Consider the following 19,916-nt stretch of genomic DNA (forward strand, 5'->3'; position numbering starts at 1 on the left):
AGGTAAATAGGAGCTAGCATTGAACACCAGTTTAAAAAAAATCATGAACAATTACAACATTACAACAGTTTGTCCCGGGTTGATGTTTATAGGTAATTTACAATATATCAAAGTGGACCTAAAGAATAGGATTGCAAAAAACTGTTTAAAAGCAAACAGTTCACATTGTTCTAAGCTGGCATTGTACAGGACAGGAACACATCTGCATTGTTAACAAACAAATCTTTAGAAATATTTAGCAATACTTCTGGATCAGAAATTACGGAGGTTTGTGTTTTTATTACGATCGGGGGGGGGGGGCGCTTTTCCCTAAATCAATTGTTGGTAGAACGGCAAGTCTGAGGCATAAAGAACACATTTAGGATCTAAATCTTGATATTTTTTGTTGGGCATTGTTAAAAAATGTTGTTTAAAGCTTTTATATCCAATGTTTACTGACAACAGGATCACAAGCGCTAAAGAAGCATTATTTTCTACTATAGTCCATGTGAAACACTCTTATTCTACCACCTTTTTTAACTTTGGTTAAAGTATTTTAAAAATTGTATGGAAATTGTTATTTTAAATTGTTTTATTAATTATTATGTTTATGTATGTTTAAATGTTTTGTTGATCTCCTTGGAGGTCTTAAACCAAATGAACTGAAACTATATAAACTAAACACGTTTTGGTTTTTAGATCATACTAGAAAGCAGGTATTGGATTGTGAACCTGTACAGAACACTAATGCCCAAAAGGCATTGATGATTTCAAAGATGTCATTGATAGTACTTTCTCCATCATGAGATCTTAACAAAATGTATAAATAGCAATATTTCCGCCTTTGTGTGGGATCACAGATCACTCTTTTTTATCATTATACGAAGGTGCCAAATGTTCATGTTTTATCCATTTTTCAGATTACCAATAAAATCTAAAATAGAGAAAAGGTGCACCGACAGCCTTTGAACTTTTAGTGTTCCTATTTTGTTTTGTAAATAAGTGAAATGAAAGAAAGCTGTGCAGCTACTCTTTATAGCTTCTCTTCTCTCGTTTCTTCCTTTTCAGGGCATGGAGGCTCAACTCCTGGGAATTGTGGTGCGTAAAGAGCGCCCTGAGCTAGAAGAGCAAAAAGATTCTCTGGTTATTAACATTGCGGCTGGCAAGCGAAAACTACAGGAGCTTGAGGATGAAATTCTCAGGTATGCAAGAGATATGATTAAGTACTGGCAATGTATGATATATCTAATAGAGACTACTAGTCGCAGATTCCTTACCTTAGAATATTCTCCAGGCGTCAGACTGGCTCCAGAAATTGTTGAGAAATCGCCTCTTGTGCCGGGAAGTGGCATCATTCAGCTCTGAGTGGCGCCTTCCACACTGGAAGTGATTGATGCACGTGATGCCTATCTAAGCATCACCCTACCGTTCTGACCTCAGTTCCTTTTTGTCCACGCTATCAGCGCAGACCTGGAATGAGCTCCCCTCAGACACTTTTCGACTGAATTCTTTCGACTTTTTAGTGTGCATTTTTTTTATTTTTTCACAGATGTCCCTGAAGAAACCCACCTGGTTCAAGCCTTGTGGTGCTTGTCTTCAACATATGTCAGTGGCAGACCCCTAATTGGTGTGTCTGTGGTACCTGGGCGCGGAGTGCATGAACATGAACCCCAAAGTCCTCCGTGAGCGGGCCATGAAGCTCATGGCCGCTCGCCATGCGATTCCGTCCTGCTCCAGGTCCCGTTCACATAGGAGGTCTCGGTACTGCTCCATCGCTCACATCAGTCCTTGTCACAATCCTGAACTACTAAAGGTAAGACCCATAAGAAGAAGTCCAAGAAATCAAAGTGCTGTTCGACTTCTCCACATCATTCCCATTCTCTGTTTGATCTCCCTCCTGAACTGTTTTATGCCATTCTGGCAGGCAGGCGTTAATGCTCAATAACTATTTACACCTGCTGATGAGACAAGTTTGATGCGTGGAGTACGTCTGAATCAGTTAATTCTCTGTCTGCACCCCTGTCTGAAGTTCTCTTGCTTGTTCTATCCCTACTTTGGCAAGGCTTTGCTTTGGGCACAGTCAAGGAAAATCTGTCCATGGGAAACAACCTTTACAACTCAGTCACTACATCGCACTAGCTTTACAACACAGTCATTACATCGCAACATGCTTTACATCGCATGTCATTACAACGCAGCCATTACATCGCATGTCATTATAACGCATGTCACTACAACGCAGGCATTACATCGCAAGTCATTACAACGCATACCATTACAACACATAGTACCCTTACACTATCCAACACTTAACCTACTGTTGCACTCACTGGAGTTAGAATAGTAATTTTTACCCGTACACTATCCAACACTTACCCTACTGTTGCACTCACTGGAGTTAGAATAGTAATTATTACCACTACACTATCCAACACTTACCTTAAATGCGATGTAATGGTATGCGTTGTAATGGTATGCGTTGTAATGGTATAATGCGATGTATTGGAATGCGTTGTAAAGATGGTTTCTAAAAATGCGATGTAATGGCATGCGATGTAAAAGAATGCGTTGTAACGTCATACATTCTCTGTCCGCCATTTCCAGCTTTCTACGGTTTTCGGACCAACCTTCCCAGTGCAAGCCACATGTTGTGATTAGATTCCTTAAAGGTTTACAGCATGGTTTCCTCCTTTGCCTTTCATTATGCCCCAATGGGAATTAAATCTCGTTCTCACTTTTCTCATGTGTTCAACTTTGAGCTGATGGACAGTTGCTCTGTTCGACTCCTCACTATCAAAACCATCATCCTTGTAGCCATAACATATGCCAGGAGGGTTAGTGAACTACAGGTTCTTTCACTTAGCCCTCCTTACACTTCATTTTACGTAGACAAGTTGGTTCTTAGAACCAGAGCCTCCTTTTTGCCAAAAGTAGCCACACCTTTTCACAAAGGGCCGAACATCACCATGTCTACCTTTTTTCTACCCCCTCATTCTACTTAGGAAGAGGAGAAACTCCACCTCTGGGATCCAAAAAGAGGGTTATCTTTCTACATTGATCTGTACAAAAGATATCTGGGTGGACAATCAACTCTATGTTAGATTTATGGAGACCAAGAAAGGGAAGGCAATTCAGAAGAGAACCATCTGTCGATTGATCATCCTCTGCATTAAGATCTGCTATGCAATGGCCAAGAAGCAGCCCCCTGAGGGCTCAAGAGCTCATTCCATCAGAGCTAAAGCTGCAACCACTACATTACCTAAAAGAGTACCAGTCCTGCACATTTGTTAGGATGCTACATGTGCATCACTGCACACATTCGCGAAACACTACTGCCTCGACAGTCCGGTCCGTCGAGATGGGCTTTTTGCCGGTCCGGCCCTCCAGGACTTCTTAGTTTAAAACAGACTGCAGACCCACTTCTGGGAAGAGATTACTTTGGTATCTATTCTAAGGTAAGGAATCTGTGGTAGAAGTCCCAATTCAATGAACAAGTTACTTACCTTCGGTAATGCCTTATCTGGTAGAGAATATCTAGCCGCAAATTCATTGATCTTCACCGCACTGGGTACTGTCTTACCACATGAAAGAGATCCTTCAGGACCTCACTTTGGCACACTAGTCATTCTTCCTCAGCTAAACTCCATGCTTCTGATGTGGAAAAACAGTTAAGAACTGAGGAAGCGCACTGGGTTGGCACCTATAAAGGCACTGCACAAGTCACTTCTGACACAGATGACATCACCAACACCACAGGATGCAGAAAGACACCACTCAGCGGCGCTTAAGGGGATTGTTTGAAAATTTCCAGGTCCAGTCTGATGCCTGGGGAATATTTTAAGGTAAGGAAACTGCGCTAGATAGAATCTCTACCAGATAAGGCGTTATCGAAGGTAAGTACATTTTTCTTCTAAGTGTGAGTTCCTCAGGTTTGGGGGGACACAGGACCAGGTCATTGGTCGAGCATTGGCAATCAATGGTGCTTTTAAGAGTTCCTCCGGTATGGGACAGATATGGTCAAGCAACTGGTGAAGCAATATCAATCCTTACTATTTACAAGTCTGAGATGCTCAGGTATGGGAGAGAGTGGTGCCATGCCATTAGCCGAGCACTGGTAATCTGTGGTGCTTCTAAGTCTATAATCCAGGGGTACGGAAGACATAGGGCTACATGCCTGTGGGGTACTGGTAATCATGGTGTTTGCAATCCTTGGTATTTGTAAGTTTGAGATGCCAAGGTACAGGAGAGTTAGGGTCAAGCAACTGGGCAAGCACTGGCAATCCTAGATACTTTTCTGTTAGCAATCCTCAGCAAGATGATAGACCAATCCAAGCAACTGGAGCATGGATAATCTATGGTGCGTTTAAGTCTGAGATGCTCTGGTATGAGAGAGATAGGGTCACAAGGCTGGGGGAACCTTGGTAGCCCCTGTAATTATAAGTCTGAGATCCTTAAGTCACCAGAGTTCACCAATAGGCTATAGCTGAACATGGAACTTTTAGGAAATGGAGTAGAGAAAACCCAGGACAGAAACATGAAAGTAAAAGACCAAACTGGGCAGTAACTGAGTTTACATTGTTAGGACAGAAAGAGGAATAGGTAGGGTAGGAGGGTCTCGTTTTACCCACGTGTCAGCAGTGATTTTCTGTTAACTTCTAAGAAGAAGGATTAACTTATCTTTCACCAGAACAAATTAAATTTGTTCACAATTAAATTTAGAACAAACAGTGATAACCTATGTTTTCTACATCTGAAAGAAACACGTTAGTTAAATTCCTCACCTTAGAATATCCCCAGGCGTCAGGCTGGATCCGGAAAGATTTTTCGTCAGCAATACCCTTGCGCGTCGCTAGGCGTCGTCTGCGGCTCCGCGTCCGTCGTCGGCGTCGTGCGCCGGGATGACGTCGTCGGAGTACTTAGACGCCGCCCTCGCGTGCTGACGTCAGTTCTTCTTTTTTCCGCACCAGACAGCGCCGATCCGGGAAGAGCATACCCTTTTAGTCATTTTTTTTACTAAACTTTTTGGACTCTTTTGGTCTATTCTCGTCGACTCGACTCTGGTGCCGGTAGGATGCCTGGTTTTAAACTTTGTGAATCCTGTCACCGACTGATGTCGGTTACGGACCGCCAGTGCCTCTACTGCCTTGGGCCGACCACGATGCCGAGTCGTGCCTCCACTGCCGGGCCTTGACTTTGAAGGCTAGGCTGGAGCGGTCCCGCAAGCTACTTGAGCTCCGGCAATCGGCTCCGTGCCGTTCACGGTCCCGGTCGAGGGACCGGTCGCGGAGCCTCAGCCATCACCACTCGTCTGGTTCCAAGTCTTCGGGTAAGTCGAAGCATAGTAAGAAGTCCAAAAGGTGACATCGCTGTTCGGGCTCCCCTCGCCGGTCGCGCGACTCGGCTGAGGGTTCGGATGGTACCACCCACGCGGCTCGGTCGGAGTCGCAGGTGTCACGTCCGTCCCCATACCCGCTGGTCCCTGGGACTGACGCGACTCCGGCGGAGATCAGTGCCTTCTTCTCGGCCATGAGAGGCCTGGCTCCGCCGTCGATGCCTGCCGGCGCGCCTTCGGGCCCCGCGGGCTCGACTGGGAGGCCTAGCGAGCCGGCGACTCCGGCGCCGTCGTCGACTCCGGTCCTGACGCCGCAGGTCCCCGCGGGATCCAGGCCTGGATCCCAGCCGGTCGACCTCACGACCCCTCCGCCGGCGCCGACTCCGGTGCCACCCCCGGCGCCTCCTTCGGACAACGCTGTTCCCCGGTTCAGTCCCGGTCCGGGCCCGGCGTCGGAGCAGCGCCGTCCGGCACCGCACCTGACGCCGATGGGTGGCAATTTCAACATCCGCCCGGCTCCGATCATTCCACCTGTCTACCAGGAATCGGATGACGGTGACGACTGGGAGGGGTCTGATGACCCTCTGGCCCGGCAGGGCCAGTTATCACAGGACTGGGCAGATGAGCTGGCAGATGCCAGTGGTCTTGACACCTCCCCTGACACTGGCTTCATCTCTCCTCCGACCGTGGCTCCGGAGGAAGGTGCTGCATTTTCTGTGGTGCTGCGCAAGGCGGCCGAAGCCCTTGGGCTGGAGCTACCTGCTGTGGCCGTGAGGACTAACCTCCTCACAGAAGTGCTCCAACCGTCAGCAAGCACCTCGGAGCCTCTGCTGCAGTTTAATGAAGCCCTAGTGGACGTTCTGAAGGGCACCTGGTCCAAGCCCTCCACAGTACCTCCTATGGACCGGAACGTGGCCCGGCTCCACCGCCCTGCACCGGGCGACCCCAGTTTTCTGTCCATGCACGCCACGCCCGAGAGCCTGGTTATCCAGGCCTCTACTTCCCAGACCTCCTTCCCGTCCGCTCCCCCGGATCGGGAATCCAAGAGACTAGAACAGTTTGGTAAGAAGCTGTTCTCCTCCCTTAGTTTGGGACTGCGGTCTAGTAACACCGCTTGTCTCTTGGACCGTTACTCCCACTCCCTGTGGGATACAGTGGAGGACGTGCTGCCCCAGTGTCCGGAGGAGGCCCGGACACGGCTCGCCCAGGCTCTTGCCGAGGGGTGGGATGCAGCGCGGCATGCAATCCGATGTGGACTGGACACTACGGACTCGCTGGGTAGGGCAATGTCGACCACGGTGGGGCTTCGTCCCCACGCCTGGCTGCGGTCCACGAGTTTTTCTGGGGATGTCCAAAGCACCCTCATGGACATGCCCTTCGATGGCAGTCGCCTTTTTGGCGACAAAGCGGATAGTGCGCGGGTGCGCTTTAAGGACTCCAGGGCTACGGCCAAGTCCTTGGGCCTCTCGGCCCGCGCCCGCAAACTTCCGCTTTTCATCCCTTTCGTGGCCAAGGAAGGGGCTCCCCCTCACGTCCGCCTAGCCACGGGCCGCAGAACCAACCTCCGCGTGGTCGCGGACGTGGATTCCGCCGAGGCGGTACTGGGGGACAACGTGCCGGTCCGTCCACATCTACCCCAGCAGCATCCGCCTAAAAGCCCTCCTAGTCCGAGCTTTCAGGCCCATTCCACGCCAGTGGGAGGCAGAGTTCGCCATCACCTGCTCCACTGGCGCACCATCACATCAGACAGGTGGGTGCTGCAGATCGTCCGAAGGGGCTACTCCTTCCCCTTCGAGGCGACCCCTCCAGCCATGCCACCGCAGTGCCACCGAATTTCGGGGGATCACTTGCAACTTCTGCAGGAGGAAGTTATGGCCCTCTTGGCCAAGGGGGCAATCGAGCGTGTTCCTGGTCCAGAAGTAGGTCGTGGTTGTTATTCCCACTACTTTCTGGTTCCCAAGAAGGGCAAAGGGGGCCTGGGCCCTATCTTGGACCTCAGGAGCGTCAACACCTTCCTCCGGAAGCAGAAGTTCAAGATGCTCACTGTAGCTCAGGTTCTGACTGTCCTAGACCCTGGAGACTGGATGGTAGCATTGGACTTGCAGGACGCTACTTCCACATCCCCGTCCTGCCGGCCCACCGGCGTTACCTGCGATTCACGGTGGGCCAAGAGCATTTTTGGTTTACCGTGCTCCCCTTCGGCCTCACCACTGCCCCTCGGGTGTTCACGAAAGTGATGGAGGTGGTCGCAGCTCATCTGCGCAGATCAGGGGTTTCAGTCTTCCCCTATCTCGACGACTGGTTGTTGAAGGCGGGCTCGCCCCAGGCAGTCGTCTCCCACCTCCAGACTACGGCAGACCTCTTGCATTCGCTGGGGTTCTCCATCAACGTGCCGAAGTCGCATCTGAGTCCCTTCCAGAAGCTCCTCTTCAGAGCGGTTCTGGACTCGGCGCAGTTCCGGGCCTATCCTCCGGAACAGCGGGTCCGGGATGTTCAGGCTCTGATTCCCACCTTTCGGCCTCTATCCCGGGTTTCGGTCAGGTTGGTACTGCGGCTTCTGGGTCTGATGGCCATCTGCATCCTGTTGGTGCATCATGCCAGGTGGCGAATGCGGGCTCTGCAGTGGGACCTGAAGTTTCAGTGGGCCCAGCATCGGGGAAACCTGTCCAACCACGTCCTGATCTCAGAGGGCACTGCGAGACAGTTGCAGTGGTGGCTCACGGATCGCGATTGGGTCAGTGGCAGATCCCTCTCCTGTGGTAAATTTAAATAACCTAGACTTAATTTATGCGGTAAAGTTCAATAAGAATAACTCAGTAAAAATAAGAGGCAGAATCCGTGGTATTTGAGGTTTTTAAAAGGGGATTTATTCTTTACAAAGGAATTGGTTCGAACCAGGCAATTGGATTCCGTCACCACGAAGGTTCGGGAAGGGATCGAGCCCAAACTTTATTGACAGGTTGTCATATATATAGTCAATGCATTACAGTAAAGGCAAATGCAGGAGGCGTAACAGCTGAGAAGAGAGATAAGAATACACATACGTAATGAAAAAGGCGTTATAATAGGCGTGTACTTAGAAACGTCATTATGAGGATGTCACAGGTGGGTGGATCCATAAGAGAATCCTGCAAGGTCAGCAGAAATACATGGCAGAGATGCGCGCACAGCAGCATGACGTGTGATTGACGTGTAACTGGAGGGTGAAGGGGACTTGACATTTAGCCCTACATGAGGAGACAGAAGTCTGGGATGTCAGAACAACCTAATCCCAAATCGTATCTAATATCTTGTGTTTAAAGAACTGTATTATCTGGAAGGAAAGGTCTCTCAGGCAGAGGCTATCCTATACTGACTTCTAGTGCGTGTATAAGCGTCTACGTGTCTACATGAGATGCGAGGGGGCATGGGCCTATCATGGTAACAGGAGCTATGAATTACTTGCACGGAGACAGTAAGGCCGGGCCCTTTGCTCTGTAGCTGGGAGGATGTTTACCTAAACTACTAGACAGGAATGTATTTCTCGAGGAGCGGAGCAGATAACTTGAAGGCTGAATACAGTCTTGGCAGGCAACAGGCCGGGCCAGGCACCGTTAGCCGCACAGGAAGTAAGACAAAGGTCATGGATACAGATACAGGTCCAGGCTGGAGCATTCAGAGGCAGAAAGCAGGAAAAGCTCGATGGCAGAATTCAGGGCCTAACTTGCCAGAGCTGAAAAACGTGAAAGGTACTCTATATAAAGACGGTGGCAAGGCATACTTAGGAACGGAATATTCGACCCATTCATGGTGGATCTGAAAGAGGACATGTTAACGTTGGACGCATATGTATTTGCGTCTTCATAGCTGGAAGTGGAGGGAACATACATGTACTTGTAGCATGTACATGGAGCCGTTGGGGTCTAAGATAGGGGACACAATTGATCATAAAAATTCATATTTCCTCATTCCCTCCTTGTCCCCTACGGACCCTTCATGAGATATCGATCCTCAGGAATCCATCAATCTGTTCATGTAACATCATTTGTTCTTCTTTCTTCTTCCGGGATTTTGAATGAGAACTTGAGTGTGGAATACATGATGTGGCACACAGGCCGCAAATCGCTGGTCCACATTGTAGACACAGGCAGCAACTGAATACTATGAGAAGGGCAATACCTAGGAAGGATAGGACTTTCCATCCCCAGGCTGACAACATGCTCCAGAACCAACCGGACCACGTCCAGGTGCCTGGATTCTGGTGTATCTGACTTGCAATCTTATGAAGACGAGTTATGGCTTTATATACCGATGGCGCGTTTTCTGGAATGAAAACACAGCAACTCGATCCGATGACTCTACAGGCTCCGCCCCTATCGGCCAGGATGACGTCAAGGACAAGACGATTTTGGAGAACAACAATCCGCATCGCAGACTGCTCCTCTGTTAAGTTGCCTAGGGCAGAGGTAGTTTCATTCACTACTGCTTCAAGGGTTCTGGTTAATCTGCGTATCAGTTTACTATTAGAGACAACACCTATGTAGGGAAAGAGACCTTTATTGAAGTCTGTATATTGTTCCCATGCCGTTTCAGTGTAGTCGACAATCGGGAGATCTCTCTGGGGTCTATTGTGTACTAGATGGGTGTTTCTATGATAATCAGGAGGGGCTAGGAAAACAGGTGGCAGAAGGAATGCAATGTAACAGGTACCATCCCAATCTAGAGGTAAACGTATATATGCTGTATGACCACAAACGAAGTAGAAATGACGGGAAGCTCTAAATGTAGACTTGCCTTGATCACTGAATTCGATCACAGTAATACATTTACCATGACCCAAGTGTACTGTACCATTCTTTCTTACACATAATTCACCTTTGACTGGTAATACGGACATAGCAGGCAAGACTGGTGCAGCTTCGGATTCAACATTCAGAATCATGAGGTTAAGTGTAAAATTACCTAATCCATATACTTCATTTTCTAGATCAGTTCCTGTCCTTTTGGGAAGTCCCTCCTTGTTAGGGTAGCAGGCTTTAAGCAAAACTAAGTTCAGGTTTCCCCATACCCAGCTGCTCTGGTAAACTACGGTATTTGAATCTAAAGAATTAATCAAACTAAACCATGCACCACAGGAACCATTGTGTGTGAATGGATATGGAAAGAGGGGCAGAACTCCCTTGTATTTCTGGTAGGGAGGGAGTCGGCCACATATCCAACAATTTGTAACGTTGTTGGCCTGATGGGAGTGATGTAACATACTAATGAATGTGTTATTGCGCAGCGCAAGTCTGTAGGGCAACTCATGTGGAGGTAATTCGCTAAAAGAGTGTTCGGCAGTAACATCGGAAGCAGAATGTGCACGCTTGGAAATAGGATAGTATATGTGCAACAATATACTTGCAGCAATAATCAGAAGATTTAGAAAAAACATAATCAATAATGTCACTATACAGTGACTATGAAGTGATTTACAATATGCACGTTTCTTGAGCTGTTGCTGTCTATCTCTCTCTCTATTTCGGTCTAGAGGATACATGTCAGAAACTAATTTAACCGATTCACCTAGAAGAGGACTTAAACAGTCAAATTGTCTGACTTGCTAGACCTTAATTTCAGTTTGTATTCTTGGGCAGCAGTTTTCTCGACCAGGGGGAGTTTTGAGTCAGTCTGTGGAGGAGGGTAGGGCTGAGAGTTCAAATCAGAGGGCAGTCCATGAAATTTCTTGATATGGCTCGAATGTAGCCAACCCTTGCGACCCTCAATCTTCACTGCTGTCCTCGTGGTCAGGAGTGCTAATTTCGGCGTTTGCCAGCGAGGCTCCAGCGGGCTCCTCCTGTCGAAATTTCTTATGAAAACAAAGTCTCCGGGAACCACTTCATGGGGTTTCACCTCGGTATTGTCGGGAAAGGCTGCAGCTACCTGTGAACGGCAAGATTGTAGTGCAGACATCAAGGAAGCAAGGTAATCTGTCAGCATATTACAATCAACATCAGTGATTTTACGAGGTATAGGCGTCCCCCACATATTTGGTGGCCTACCGAAGACCACCTCGTACGGGGATAGCCCTGTTCGAGAATGTGCTATCATTCTCATGTAAAAGAGCGCAACTGGTAAAGCTACTATCCAGTCGACGCCTTTCTCTCTGCAGATTTTAGAAAGTCGTATTTTCAGAGTCTGATTATGACGCTCCACGAGACCTGCTGCCTCGGGATGCCGGACACAGTGGAATTTCCATTGATAGCCTAACAGGAGTGAAATGTGTTTCATTAGCTCAGATGAGAACGGTTGGCCATTATCTGAGTACACGATACGGGGCAAACCATACCGTGGGAAGAATTCACGAACCAGCTGCTTGGCAGTGGTCGGGGCAGTGTAATCTGAGACTGGATATGCTTCTGTCCAACGGGAAAGTGCGCATACAACTACGAGGACATATTTGAATCCTCGACAACGTTCCATCTGGATATAATCCATCTGGAGGACTTCAAAAGGGTGATCGGGAGGTTGAAATCCACCTTGTTCTACAGGAACGCCTTTACCTGGGTTGAACTGACAACAAATCATACAAGTACGCACTTTCTGTTTGGCTGCAGCTCGTAAGTGTTTATTAAACCAAATGTTTTGAATACTGTCTAACATAGCTTTCTCTCCTAGGTGCGCTGGACTATGTATTGTGTTAATGATAACTTGAACCATGGAGTCGGGGAGAAACCATGTAGATTTTCCCTTCGTCATCCATCCCTGATCTGTTTGGATCCCTCCTAGTTCAGTCCATTTCTTGATTTCCTCTGGTGTAGCATGTGTCTGTATGTCGATTACATCAAGGGCGGGATCCCTTACTGTCATGCAGTGTGTGGATGTTGGAACTATTGTCTTTGTCAAGTCGGTTGCATGAGTCCGATTCTGTGCTGTTTGCTTAGCTGTTCGGTCTGCTAGGTCGTTACCCTGGGAAATGATATCGGTAATTTTTGTATGGGCCTTGCACTTCATGATGGATATTGAAGTAGGCAGATGTATTGCATCTAACAGAGCTTGAATGAGGGGACCGTGTTGAATGTTGGCACCGTGAGAAGTTAAATAACCTCTCTCTCGCCAAAGGACTCCGAAGTCGTGTACAACTCCGAATGCATAACGGGAATCTGTGTATATGTTGACTCTTTTATTTTTGGCTTGAATACAGGCTTGCGTCAGAGCGATGAGCTCTGCTGCTTGAGCTGACAATGTGTCAATACAATTCGTTTCAATAATTTCGGTGTCTGTCGTGACTGCGTAAGCGGCCACTAACTCTCCTGTACTTGTTCTCATGCATGAACCATCCACATAAAGTGTCAGGTCTGGATCTGGTAATGGAATGTCTGTCAAGTCTTGTCTGGGTTTCGTCGTAATAGTAATGACTTCAATACAATCATGTGCCAATGGGTCTGTTCCACTTAATGGCAAAAGTGTGGCAGGATTTAATGTACTACAGCGTCTGATTTCTATGTGTGGCTGGAACAATGTTAATTCATAACCTGTCAGTCGTGCTATAGTCAAGTGCTGAGTCTGAGTTCGGTTTAAAAGAACTTCCACGGAGTGTGGAACTTGCACTATCAATTGATGTCCTAATACTATGGAATCGCTTTGTCTGATCGCTAAAGCTGTCGCTGCGACTGATTTCAGGCACATAGGAAGAGCCTGGGCTACTGGATCTAATGTGCTAGAAAAGTAAGCACACGGCTTGTGTGAACTTGCTTGTTACTGAGTGAGTACTGACAAGGCAGTACCTTCGCGTTCTGTAACAAAAAGTGTAAAAGGCTTACTGTAACATGGTGTCGCTAAAACAGGTGCTTGACATAAGGCTTTCTTTAAGTCTTCAAAAGCTTGTATATGTTCCTGAGTCCAAGGGAGGACAGTCGAAGTCGCTGCCTCCTGGGTTGTCAACTGAATGAGTGGCTTTACTAGAAATGCATATTGGGGAATCCATTGCCTACAGTATGAAGTGAGACCTATGAAGGCCCGCACCTCCTTTTGTGTCTTGGGTGGTGGCATGTTTACAATTAACTGGATGCGGTCAGGTGTGAGCTGTCTCCCCCCCTTGGACAGCAAGTGCCCAAGGTACACAACTTGCTGAACACAGAATTGCAGCTTCGAAGGGGACACCTTGTGCCCCTTGTCGGCCAGGAAATGTAAAACCGTCAGTGATGCTTTTTCACATTCGGGCTCGCTTCGGGCGGTGATCAGCAGATCATCGACATACTGAAGCAGGGCAGTGTTAACAGGCATGTGGATACTGTCAAGTTGTCTTTTCAGTGCTTGGCTGTAAATGCTGGGGCTTTCTGTGAATCCTTGAGGTGCGCGTGCAAATTTGAAGCTTCGTCCATTTAAACAGAATCCGAACAAATATTGGCTTTCCGGATCGATTGGGACGCTAAAGAAGGCGTTCTTGAGGTCAATTACAGTAAAGAACGTTGCTTCTGAATCAATAGCTGTTAATAATGAAGAGATATCTGGAACCACGGGATACTGTGGTACAATGCATTTATTCAATTCGCGCAGATCAATAATTAATCGATAAACGGGGGGTGCTTTCGGATCAGTTCGTTTAAGAATTGGGATAATAGGAGAATTACATACATTGGAGTCGGTTTCCACAACCACTCCTTGTGCAATGAGCTCGTCAATGATTTGCAGCAAAGCCACTACAGCATCTGAAGGTAACTTGTATTGTCGAATTCGTGGTAATACCACTCCTGCTTTGAGTGTGACTCGATATGGTGTAATGTGCATACAACCTACATCAGTGGGGCCTTGTGCCCATAAATGTGCAGGGACATTCTGTAACCGGTGATCCATATCTCTAAATACATAGTGACCTTTAAAGTCACGCAAAAATAGTCGTACCCCTTCCGGGGAACAACATATTACAGCTCCTAGAGCTTTCAATGTCTTTATACCTAACAAGTTTTCTGGGCATGATTTTGTAAGCAATAAATCTGTAGTCCGTGTCAATGGACCAACTGCAAGAGGAAGAGGTTGCGATACTTCATTAACAATAGGTTTTCCTGAAAATCCAAGGGAAACATTCTGTGAGCCTGAGAGGGGTGCCCCTGGAACCTCGTCGTGACTTATAGTTGTTCTGCTTGCCCCTGTATCAATTAAAAACTTTCTGTCCTTCCCTAATACTTGACTATGTACATAAGGACCCTCTTGATCTACAGGAACCTCAATAAGGGGTAAGCCAACCTCCCTCTCTAGGCTGTTTCATGTGTATCGCTGATAGTCGGGATAGTCATTTTGTGCATACTGGTACATCTGTTGTGTCGTGTTGTGTGTTGCGACACTAGGCTGTGGCTGTGGTACCGCTACGGTCTGTTGTGAAGCTGGCATAGGCTGTACATTCTGAGGTACTTGTCATTGGATCTGATCCTGTCTAGGTGGACGCGGTCTCTCCTTGGTTTTACCCGTAGAGATATTGTGTTTCAGAACTGCACAATCGTTTATATAATGACCTGGCTGTTTACAATAGTTACATGTCCCTTTAACAGGAACCGCTGAATTACTGGACTGTGTCGCACCCTTTTTATGACTGTCAGCTGGAACTGACTGAGCAACGAGCATTTTCATTTTCGTGTCTTTCATACGTCTTTGTTCGTGTTCTTGTTCTTCTCTAATTCTATTCTGATGGTACTGTAACATTTGTAACATTTGTGACGGGGTGTTAGCTTGCCAAGAGCTCTCTACTTTCAATACTCTGTTCTTAACCTGGGGCAAGGAATTCTCGACTAATTTTGTTACAAAGAGATGTGGATATGAATCGCTACTTGCTTTCAGGCCGCTATTAATACCAAAACATTTTTCAAATCGGGAATAAAAATCACTAGTGTCTTCATCGGGTTTCTGTTTGCAAGCTGAGATTGCACCCCAGTCTTCCTTTTTCGTGGTTAATAAACGTGGCAATACTTGTACTAATAATCCTGGTAATGCTTTAGTTTTGTCCCCAAGCCCTAGGCCTGCAGTTCGGGCATTTTCTTCGTTTTCTAATGCTGTCCAATCAATCTTTTGCTCTCCTACCTCCCATTCTTTTTCTTTGAGTTTCTCGTAAATACCGGCAGGCAATAATACTTTTAATATTTTCATAATGTCAGGATAGGTATAATCACCCATGAGTAACATGTCTTTTATTTCACGGTGAAAACCTGCTGGATCTCTGTCATGGCTAGGCACTAATTTTTTCATTTCCAATAGTTCTATTTTAGTTATGGGCGTGTACACAAACACGCGTCTAAAAGTATTATCATCATTTCTAACTGGGTGTACTTCGCGTAAGGGATTCTGTCTGTCTATGTAATACATTTTTCTTTCCATGGAGGGAGCTGGATCAAGCTGTGGACACAAAAAGGCACTATATCTGTGCCGATATTCTAGAAGTACTTTAATTAGATCGGTACCTAGACCTCTCCATTTATTCATGAGTAGTTCTATCAGTATATCAGGTAGGGGACCAGGATCAGAACGTTGACCTTTATACAATATAAGGAGATGTTGTATCATGTATATACCAGCTAAACGCTGTTCGTCTGGTGAAAGATTCAAAAACGTGTGTGCTAGCGTGTCATCACTATATTTATCAGAACTGTCAGCCCATTGTAAGGCTGACCTGGCTAATTCTTGTTCATCCATAGAATCGAGTACATGGTACCCCATTCGTTCTTGAAGTATTTTATCAGTAGCCTGAAATAAATGTTCAGGGGTCTTTGGATTTGACATGGCTGCTTGAAAATTTCTCTTACTTTCTGGACGTATCGGACGTATTGAATTATTAAAGGATCTTCCCTTACCTACATAAGCTATCATTTCTCTAGCTGGTAATTGTAATTGTCCTGTTGTCATTTCTAGTTGTTCCTCCTCCCCCGAGGACTCAGTCTTATCTGCATCTGTTTCTCGTTCAGGTCGTTCTCTTTCACATATTTGTTCTACTGTTTTTCGGATCCTTCGGTACATACTTTCTATACTATTCTGTTTATCATGTTTTCCGTCCGCTATATTCTGACCCCATTTGTTAAGTGCTTTCATTTCTTCCGGGTCTACACCTGGCCTATCTCTGTGTCTTATCAGGCAGTTTATGAAGAAGCGTAACAACAGTTTTTGCGTGTCCACTTTCTGGTATGCCATGGCCTCGCCAATACTTTCAGGACCTTGCCCTGTTTGGACAAAGTGATATATTTTGTCTAGATGATCAATCATTCCTGGTAATATCATTAAATAATTCGCAACTCGTCGTAGACGTACTGATGATAGCATCATTCTGTCGTCTTTACCAGGTACTGGATCATATCTACAATCTGTAAGAGGCTCTTTAAATATGTCATAATTCGCTGTTTGAGGTGTACGTTGGTGTGCTAAATCCCTATAAGTCAATCGACGCGCTGATGGCGGCGTATGAAAACTTCCTGTCGCACCTCCTGAGGTGCTAGGTCCAAAAGGATTCGTTGGGTGTAAGGTGGGAAGAATAGATGCAGGAAGGAGTGAAGGAACGGGCGGAAGGTTTGCAACGGAAGGAGGAGTATGTTGCTGCGGAAGTGGGGGCATATTATCTCGGGGTCGAGCGTCATTAGTAGGTGGTGTGCGTGGCGGCGGAGCATTAACATATTCGGGGGCTACATCGTCTAAATAGGAAGAAAGGAAAATGTCCTTTGCGGTCTTGGGGTGCAATTTAGTCGGAAGCAATGGAGGTGGCAGATCTTTCGGTACTTCCAGGGTGGCCTTAGGTAAACCCTCGGCCAGAAGAGGATACATACCATTCATAAGAGTGTTTCGTTGTCTGTCTACTTGTGCTGCTTTTGCTCGGATACCTTCCTCAATTAATACGTTTTCTCGGGCTTTGTCTGAATCCTCCCTACTTTTCACTTCTTTTCTGAGTGCTTTCTCTGTGCGTCTATGCGATTCTTTACGCCATAATTCAATGGCATCTTTCTGTGACTGTCTGGCTTTCTTTTTCCATAATGCTTCTTCTACTCTCATGATGCAATCTGCATCCCATGTCCCAGCGGCGGGCCATCTCTGATTTTCTGCTAAATCCTTGGTGTAGTCCACCCACAAATTGAGATATAATACGGCATCTAGGCCATGTTTATGGTACATAAAGTACCCTGGAGTGTCCCTAGGTGGAATGGGAACGGCTTCCTCGAGTATCCCTTTTCTAGTTCTAATCTGTCTTAATTTTGAGAATAACGCCATCTTAAACCTTGCTACTTGATTCTTTCTCGGACTTGAACATAATTAATACAATAAACACAGTAATGAAGATCGAACAATCACTCATACCACGACATTTAAAACATATTAAAACACTTTAAAACGAACAATAATAATTAGAATAAAACTAGCTAACTGCATAATACTAGATGTACTGCTAAACAGTACAGATACACCGCTAAAACAGTGCAGACCGGATCTGTGTACCCAAACCCGTCTTGACCGGCACAAACCAATGCGCACGTCTAGATGCGTCCCCAGCAACGGTACTCACCGGGAAGCACGGAACGGAACAGAAGGCCTCGGAAAGTCTGGACTGGACTAGACCAAACTGGACTGGACTCGACTCGTGACTTAGTTACTTCGGAACTTCGGAATCTGGTGGGCCTCTGTATACCTCGGATCTTGCTCTCTCAGCTAGGCTCTGGTCGGGATCCTCCGCACTCCTCACCGCCTCGTCTGGGTGTTGATCGCAGCCTCAGTCACCTCCGTTGGCCTGAGGGAGGTACAGGAAATCCTGCAGGTACGCGTAGTTGTCCGTCCGGCTGTGGCAGGAGACCAGGTCTGCAATGCACCTCCGGCGCGTGGGGTGGGGGAGGTGTCCCTGTTCGGGCGCCAATTATGTGGTAAATTTAAATTACCTAGACTTAATTTATGCGGTAAAGTTCAATAAGAATAACTCAGTAAAAATAAGAGGCAGAATCCATGGTATTTGAGGTTTTTAAAAGGGGATTTATTCTTTACAAAGGAATTGGTTCGAACCAGGCAATTGGATTCCATCACCACGAAGGTTCGGGAAGGGATCGAGCCCAAACTTTATTGACAGGTTGTCATATATATAGTCAATGCATTACAGTAAAGGCAAATGCAGGAGGCGTAACAGCTGAGAAGAGAGATAAGAATACACATACGTAATGAAAAAGGCGTTATAATAGGCGTGTACTTAGAAACGTCATTATGAGGATGTCACAGGTGGGTGGATCCATAAGAGAATCCTGCAAGGTCAGCAGAAATACATGGCAGAGATGCGCGCACGGCAGCATGACGTGTGATTGACGTGTAACTGGAGGGTGAAGGGGACTTGACATTTAGCCCTACATGAGGAGACAGAAGTCTGGGATGTCAGAACAACCTAATCCCAAATCGTATCTAATATCTTGTGTTTAAAGAACTGTATTATCTGGAAGGAAAGGTCTCTCAGGCAGAGGCTATCCTATACTGACTTCTAGTGCGTGTATAAGCGTCTACGTGTCTACATGAGATGCGAGGGGGCATGGGCCTATCATGGTAACAGGAGCTATGAATTACTTGCACGGAGACAGTAAGGCCAGGCCCTTTGCTCTGTAGCTGGGAGGATGTTTACCTAAACTACTAGACAGGAATGTATTTCTCGAGGAGCGGAGCAGATAACTTGAAGGCTGAATACAGTCTTGGCAGGCAACAGGCCGGGCCAGGCACCGTTAGCCGCACAGGAAGTAAGACAAAGGTCATGGATACAGATACAGGTCCAGGCTGGAGCATTCAGAGGCAGAAAGCAGGAAAAGCTCGATGGCAGAATTCAGGGCCTAACTTGCCAGAGCTGAAAAACGTGAAAGGTACTCTATATAAAGACGGTGGCAAGGCATACTTAGGAACGGAATATTCGACCCATTCATGGTGGATCTGAAAGAGGACATGTTAACGTTGGACGCATATGTATTTGCGTCTTCATAGCTGGAAGTGGAGGGAACATACATGTACTTGTAGCATGTACATGGAGCCGTTGGGGTCTAAGATAGGGGACACAATTGATCATAAAAATTCATATTTCCTCACTCCCTACCCCAACCGGAGCACGTAGTGGTGACGGATGCGTCTTTCCTAGGATGGGGAGGCCACATGGGAGAGGCGGAGATCAGAGGCCTCTGGTCTCCGGCGGAGTCCCGGCTCCATATCAACCTTCTGAAACTGAGGGCGATCCGGCTTGCACTGAAGGCATTCCTTCCCTCTGTCCGGGGAAGTGTAGTGCAGGTGTTCATGGACAACACCACCGCCATGTGGTATTGCAACAAACAAGGCGGGGTGGGGTCGTGGACCCTTTGTCAGGAGGCTCTGCGCCTCTGGACATGGCTGGAACATCAGGGCATCACCCCTGGTGGTTCAACATCTGGCAGACTCTCTAAACGCCAGAGCAGACAAACTCAGCCGCCGGTGCATGATGGATCACGAATGGCGTCTAAACTCGGACGTGGCGCAAGGCCTCTTTCGGCAGTGGGGAGAGCCTTGGTTAGATCTATTCGCCACCGAAGAGAACGCGCAATGTCAGCAGTTCTGCGCGTTGGAATTTCCAAGGCGGCACTCGCTCGGGGACGCCTTTCGTCGCGAGTGGAGTTGCGGTCTGTTGTACGCA

General features: G+C 47.0%; 1 protein-coding gene across 1 annotated transcript in view; it reads left to right on the forward strand.

Moving 5' to 3' along the window:
• Positions 1–19,916, forward strand: part of DNAH2 (dynein axonemal heavy chain 2) — a 2,945,517-nt gene that overhangs the window by 2,438,345 nt on the left and 487,256 nt on the right. The window contains exon 72 of the mRNA XM_085638712.1: positions 1,048–1,181. Within this exon, the coding sequence (XP_085494838.1) occupies positions 1,048–1,181 (134 nt within the window). The remainder of the gene's footprint in view (positions 1–1,047; positions 1,182–19,916) is intronic.

The sequence above is a fragment of the Triturus cristatus genome, chromosome 12 (genome assembly GCF_964204655.1).
Source record: "Triturus cristatus chromosome 12, aTriCri1.1, whole genome shotgun sequence".
Taxonomy (NCBI): Eukaryota; Metazoa; Chordata; class Amphibia; order Caudata; family Salamandridae; genus Triturus; species Triturus cristatus.